General features: G+C 36.1%; 1 protein-coding gene across 3 annotated transcripts; it reads left to right on the top strand.

The window, feature by feature from the left end:
• LOC109826212 (metal transporter Nramp5-like) lies at positions 979-7059 on the top strand. 3 transcript variants are annotated; one of them, XM_020393210.1, is made up of 13 exons: positions 981-1423; positions 1577-1655; positions 1765-1805; positions 1920-1950; positions 2043-2147; positions 2251-2360; positions 3458-3639; positions 3741-3810; positions 4001-4174; positions 4709-4813; positions 4960-5091; positions 5294-5389; positions 6391-7056. In XM_020393210.1, the coding sequence occupies exons 1-13, from the start codon at positions 1349-1351 to the stop codon at positions 6700-6702; spliced, it is 1512 nt and encodes a 503-aa protein (XP_020248799.1). In that variant the 5' UTR covers positions 981-1348; the 3' UTR covers positions 6703-7056. The 3 variants fall into 3 exon arrangements, with proteins under 3 accessions (XP_020248800.1, XP_020248799.1, XP_020248798.1); XM_020393209.1 differs by having other exon boundaries at positions 1872-1950; positions 6391-7055; XM_020393211.1 differs by lacking the exon at positions 4001-4174 and having other exon boundaries at positions 979-1423; positions 1872-1950; positions 6391-7059.

The raw sequence follows: 7321 nt of genomic DNA, 5'->3' as shown, positions 1-7321 counted from the left end.
GACGTGGGCTGCTTGCTTGCGCGCGCACGACAACGGAAGGGGAGCGGCGCCATCACGAGGCCACGAGCGTGGGCCCCCCTCCTCGTTCCTACGATCACACATTCTAATTAATTTAAACATCAACAAAATGAGCCATGTGCCTTGAATTTGAATGTTTAAGGATATTTTTTTGAGTTTTCAATAAATAAATTTTTTTTTTTGATTGGGAGATAATTAATTGCAACATAAACCAACTTTAAAGGTGGTCTAGGTATAAATTGATATTCAAAGATGGGTTCTGTATAATCATCCTAAATTTTAGGTGGTATCCAGGAAAAATAGTGCAAATTGAACTTGCCACACGCAAACAAAATTAACATATCTTATTGTTTAAAAGTTATAAATTCAAGAATTAGCTATATCTTTAACAGACAACTAAAAAAAAAAAAAGCTTATTCTGTTTGTCCACTATTGCATGACATATTAACATTACTGATCCATACAAGCTAGGCCATGCTTGAACTCATCTAAATTATTTGTATGCATCCTTCAGTAATTTTTCATACGAGTCCAGATTTGGTGGACCATACAGGGCACCATTCAGCAAATTGAAACGTAGAAAAATAAACATATATATAATATATATTTTTCCAATGAGCCAGATAACAACTCATCATCAATTAGCAATTCAGACGGAATAACTAGTATAACTTAAATAACTGATAAGATTTGAGGGGATAAATAGCAATTTCTATGAGTTAAATATTAAAGGTTTAAGGGATTAATGTTTTGAAAATAGCCCCTCAAATCATCGAAATTGCTACGTAGCCCCCTCAAATCTTATTAGTTGCTTCAAATTATTTCTTCTATTAGTTTCTTTCTTGACAATAGGAAAAACTTAGTTAGGAGAACAGAGAACTCCTACACTCGACGACGAAGATCCCGAGGTCGATCCCTCACACCATGACCCTATTAGTTATTTCGACCATTTTTATATTTGGGTTTTGGGTTAGTACACAAGTGGAACTGCATGCTGCGAGGTCCAGCAGATCCAAGCCCCTCTCCTTCAACTAATCTAAAGCGGGTGGAGAGTAAGCAGTGGATGCACAAAGACGTTTGCGTACTCTTGGCGTTGCAGCAAAACAGAGGAGTCTCATCTTGGCTGCATGCATTGTGCTTATTATGCTAAGCCTGTTGACCCTCTCTCTCTCTCTCTCTCTCTCTCTCTCTCTCTGTGACGCAGAAGATTCAATTCTTGTTTCTTTGTTATAATCTATAGCCTGCCAATAACCTCCATAAATAAAAGGGAGAAACACAAAGGTGACTCAGAGGGCACAATATTCATTTGTGTTAGTAATCTATTAACACTATGGAGATGTGTTCAGTTGATGAGGGTGTTAAGAATCAAGACATTAAGGAAAGCCTTGATGATCACAAGGACAAGGTCTCTCTCTCTCTCTCCCTCTATCTCTAAATTATCCGGCTGTCTTTCTTAGGTTCTCTTGTTCTGTTCTGTGTGCACTGGTCTAAGGATAGCCAGTTTTTAATACATGAAGCGTTTCATTGTCTCGTACTTGGTTTATGAATATGATCTCAGGAACCAAGTTGGAGGAAGTTTTTGGCCCATATTGGACCAGGGTTTCTTGTATCGTTAGCTTATCTTGACCCTGGAAATTGTAAACTCTCTCCTCTGTTAACTCTTGATTTCTTTTCTTTTTTCCATTTTATTTTCATTTCATAACAAAAGCATTCAGTCTAATTGTTTTTATTGGGATTATGAAACAGTGGAAACTGATTTGCAAGCAGGATCTAATCACAAATTTGAGGTAATCAGTTGCATTACAACTTATGAAATGTGACTGTAATTAGTTCCTAATTTTTTTTAATTACAGCTTTTATGGGTTATATTGGTTGGGCTAATTTTTGCCCTGATAATTCAGTCCCTGGCAGCAAATCTTGGGGTGACTACGGGTAATTGTCAAAACTGAAGTATCAAATTATCTGGTAATCAAACTAACTGTTACATGCAAAGTTGATTGATAGTTTTAATTTCATTAATTCAGGGAAGCATCTGGCTGAATTGTGCAAGATTGAGTACCCAAAATTCATAAAATTTTGCTTGTGGATACTTGCTGAGCTTGCGGTCATTGCTGCAGATATCCCTGAAGGTTAAGCTAGATTCTCTCTCTCTCTCTCTCTTTTGTCTACTAATTTTTAGTTCATTGACACGTAAATAATTTGAAAATAATGTATGATGTTTTGCAATTTCAGTGATAGGGACGGCTTTTGCACTAAACATATTATTTCATATTCCGGTATGGACAGGGGTACTCATCACTGGATTGAGCACACTTCTTCTTTTAGGGTTACAAAGATATGGGGTAATTCATCGACATGCATAATTCCTGAATTCTTTTTACCTCTATTTTGCAATGATAATGCTTAACTAATTACAAGTGTGTGACTACTATCTTTATTAACTGGTGAAGAAATTTGTGATATGGCATGTCATGGGTTTAAGATTTTTCTCCCATGTCCAAGAAGGATATTATGGAATATCCACCTTAATTAATTTGTTAATTGCTCGCATGATTGCATCAATCCTGTGTTCTATTCAGTTGCATAAAAATTTACTTATCGACTGTTTGAATCCTGTTTTATATTTTGTTTTAGCTATTGAATACCCCCCAAAAAAGCTATTTCTTCTAAAAACTACTTTCATGTTCTGCCAATTTTTAAAAAATTATGTAGATGAAGAAAATTAAGTTGTGTACATAAAACTATTTGATTTGATATAAGATTATACCTCGTATGTTCTAGATCTTTTTACGTATTAGGATGGCGTGAGTACAACTTCTTTTTCTATATAGAAGACACTCAGCCTCCATATTGAGTTATTCATATATTATGCTAACTTTCAATGGCAATTTTCTATTTTTTTCTTCTTAAGGAATTACAGCTTTTCCTTATATTAATTCTAGGTTGGTGGTTGAATTTTTTTTCCTTCTGGGTTTCATTATTCTACAAAGCTTAATTTTTCTCATATTAGAAAAAATTGGAGAGGTTAAGTTCCTTTTTGAACAATTCTTCTATTAAATTTCACTACTAATAGCGTCCTATATTTGTGGGGTTTAAAATCTTTTTTCCTGCTCACCTGCAGGCTATAAGTTGTAGCACCCAAAACAACATCCAAATTGAATCCACTTACATTCTTAATTAATTTCATTCTTCATCCTACAAACTAGACAAATTTGACAAAAAATCGATCAAATTACTTATTTGGCTAGTCCAGATTGATCTTCATCAAGCAACTGAATGATCTCATGTATGTTTATTTACTTGCTTCTCTCGGTCAATTTAGCATGAAACTATATTTCGAAAAATGCTTGTTAGTCATACATTATTTTGTCCATATGATTGAAATTGAGTTGTTAAGCTCAATTATAACATCATGTTTTTTATACGATTATCTATGAAGGTTCGGAAACTAGAGCTTTTGGTATCTCTTCTAGTATTTTTAATGGCTGCCTGCTACTTTGGAGAGCTAAGCTATGTAAAACCCCCTGTTGTCGAGGTTGTTAAAGGATTATTTGTGCCCAAACTCAAAGGGGACGGTGCCACTGCAGATGCAATCGCTCTTGTCGGAGCACTAGTTATGCCGTAAGTCATTGATTTTCTCAATGATCTTGGTCAATAAAAATGCTATTATTCATGTTTGTTATATAGTAAGGTAAACGTTTGCATTGGACTTTTGTTGACAGGCACAATCTTTTCTTGCATTCAGCACTAGTGCTCTCGAGGAAGACTCCACGGTCCGTGAAAGGAATCAATGTACGTAATGGTTATGAACAACGATACGCATTCTAGGTTATAGAAACTTATGTTTCTTGTATCTAATATACCTGGCATACATTTTTAGGCAACATAATCTACATAAAGAGATTGAACAAGAAACTGATCCTTATTGCTTATGGAATATAACATCTGAAAGTTTTACGATGCTGTGTTATTCTTTCATCAGAGTGCTCGTAGGTACTTTCTTTTGGAGAGTGGGTTTGCGTTGTTTGTTGCTTTGCTCATCAACATCGCTGTTGTATCCGTCTCTGGAACTGTTTGCCATTCATCGAGTTTGTCTCCGGAGAACATAGAACAGTGCAGCGATCTGACACTCAATTCAGCGTCTTTCTTACTAAAGGTCGAAATCTACGCTTCAAATAAATGATCCTAATAAAAAAAAGCTTATGCATCAATGACAAATGATAGGACAAATGTTGTTTATAAAAAAGAATTACGAATAATGAGACACACTACCTGTCAGCATCATGAGAATATTAACAACTTTCAATCTAATAGAGGGGAGGAATCAAAATTTGAGGAGGAAAACATTTACGTATAGAACAAAAGTGGCTGACTTGTGATGTGCAAGTTCAAGAAGATGACGTAAAAGTTATTATTTTCTAAATGCAGCTCTCAACTTGTGAAGAACACTAGAGGGAACAAAAAGGGGGAGAAGAGGGGATATTGTTTCTCTTATCCAGAAGAGAAATAAATAGAATTGGAGATAAATACCTCTCTTGAACGTACCAATCTTTTTGTTCAACAAAGAAAAATAAGTAAATAAAAGAGGGATAAATTTTCAGCTCTCGATTTCCATATTCCTCAATTTGGCGATTTACATTAAATCATATTATCTTTTATTTATTTATTTATTTTCCTTTTGTCTTCATAGGGTGTCTTGGGTAAGTCGAGTTCAACGATATATGCTATTGCATTACTAGCTTCAGGCCAAAGCTCCACAATAACTGGAACATATGCTGGACAATACATCATGCAGGTAACTACATATCCAAGTCTAAGGAAACTTTTGCCAAAAAGTTATAAATCAATTATAGTTTTTTCCCTGTTAATTGAGGCTAAAAGTACACGTTTATGTTAATTGAGGCCAAAAAGTTATCAATCAAGTTCAGTAAAAACTTTCAGGGTTTTCTGGACATCAAAATGAGAAAGTGGCTGAGGAACCTTATGACTCGGTGCATTGCGATTGTGCCCAGCCTCGTTGTTTCTATTATCGGCGGCTCTTCTGGTGCTGGACGTCTCATCATAATTGCATCAGTACGTAATCTTCATAGCCCATTTCATGCTTAACTGCAAAATAATGTTTGAACATGGTTTCCATTGTGAAATTGTGTACATTTTTTTTTAGCTGGAGTTCAGGTTTAGACCCAAGTTGATCCTAATTATCCTCAAGAAAAATTTCTCATGAGTTTTATTCCTCAATCCTCTCGCTTCTAAATTTTCTCTTTAAATTGCACAGATGATACTCTCTTTTGAGCTACCATTTGCCCTTATCCCCTTGCTTAAATTCAGTAGCAGCAGAACAAAAATGGGGCCGCATAAGAACTCAATCTATGTAAGTTCCTCCTTGTCCCGTTGCTATTACAGTGCGAACATGAAAACTGCATTTCCGAACCTCTACAATACAAAATGTCTCCATCATCAGAAAGCGCAAGCAGAGTATAACTGGTGTTGTCATCTAGACGCAAGCCTAGAGCTGGCGTTGAATAGGATTGCTCAACTTTTTTTTTTAAAGATTGAATACAAATATCACTGTTACTGCAGTGAAAATAAAAATAAACTAAAGCAACCATGAGCAATGAAATCACATACACGAGGATTTTATAGTGGTTCGGATAAATTCTGCGTCTGTCAGGAGGGGCTTCCACACTACATGCAAATGATTTTTTTTGGATTACCAGCCCAATCTAGTAGATGGGTTCGGATCCTCTCCACTATCTAAAAAGTAGTGGAGGGACCACTACATAATCACAACCATTAATTATCTAGTTGATGGTTATGATTTTTTCTTTGAGTGCAAATTAGGAATGAGTGCAATACACAGAGCTATTGTGAGTGTTAGATTTAGATTATATCATAGCCGCCTACTAAGTAATCAACGATTGAGATTAAAAATAATAGTCTCTCCACTATTTTTTTGTAGTGGAGAGGATCCAAATTCAACTCCAAAAATTTGATAAAGTCACTCAACCAAATTTTTTGATGTTCCATGTAATATAATCTTCCTCAAAACGTTATAATTTCTCAACAACACCCCCCCCCCCCCAAAAAATTATATTATATATATAAAAAAAAAGTGTAAGATACACTATTAAAAGACCAAATTACCCTTTTCAAATTAATGCTGTAATTATTTTAAAAATTGAATAATTAATTAGGGTTATCGGACAAATTTTAAGAGGGGTTAACTGGCATTTCTAAAGGTTGGGGGTTATCTCAAATTTTATCTCTTGTTTCTTTTTGTTTTTGTTGTGTGTGGGGTGTGTCATGTGTGTGTGTCTAGCTCCACCGACATTTATATGATATTGATGATATAGCTATACCTTCTCACTGTAGATAATTATAATTTCTTGGATCCTCGGAGCATTAATAATAGGAATCAACATCTACTACCTAAGCACAGGGTTCGTGGATTGGATCATCCACAATAGCCTACCAAAGGTTGCAAACGTTGGTGTCGGTGTCATCGTCTTCCCTCTCATGGCCATCTACATCCTCTCAGTCCTCTACTTGACCTTCAGAAAGGACTCTATGGTGACCTTTGTTAACGCTTCTGATCAGCCCACTGAGCTCGAGAAGGGGACGCACAAAGGACCTGAGGTTGTTCCCTTTAGAGAGGATCTTGCAGATATCCCTTTCCCTGAGTAGTAAACATGAGATGTCGATCGAAGAAGTTTGACGACGAAGCATTCGAATCATATATATCTTACAAGAGGGAAATGCCGAGAGAAATATGGGGTGAATCTTGTAACGTAGTTTCATTGTTTAGTAGTTAAGAGTACTGTTTTGCCATCCTGTTGACGAGATGCAACAACTTCTATATAGATCGTCGCAGAACTATGCGCTCATCGGCTAGCCTGCCTTCACATTGTGTCGTCAAACTAGCTAGCTAGGCAATCATGTTTCAGTTTTCTTCTGAGGAATTGAGTTGTTATGTAAACTCCATTCACAACTCCTCGAGTTTTTCCTTTTAAAAGACGTGGAAACAAAATGGTATAATTCAAAGCAAGAGACGAATTAGGTCCCACTCGGAAGTAGTAAACCACCGTCGTGCCAATAGTTGCTAGTAAACAACGCGTGTATAAAACGTTCAGAACTGGGTATCGATCCTCTCATGACATCCTCCGAAATGCGAGCATAATGTTCTAATCCATTCACTTTTTGGGTGGCCGTGAATCCCAACAATCTAACAGTAGTGATTGGAGGAACGATTGAGATTAAAATGACATCAGTCGATCAATCGACTTATCGGGTTTCTGAGAGCATG

Source organism: Asparagus officinalis, chromosome 10 (genome assembly GCF_001876935.1).
Source record: "Asparagus officinalis chromosome 10, Aspof.V1, whole genome shotgun sequence".
Classification (NCBI taxonomy): domain Eukaryota; kingdom Viridiplantae; phylum Streptophyta; class Magnoliopsida; order Asparagales; family Asparagaceae; genus Asparagus; species Asparagus officinalis.
The sequence above is the reverse complement of the archived record's forward strand: the minus strand, read 5'-3'. Positions and strand labels throughout refer to the sequence as shown.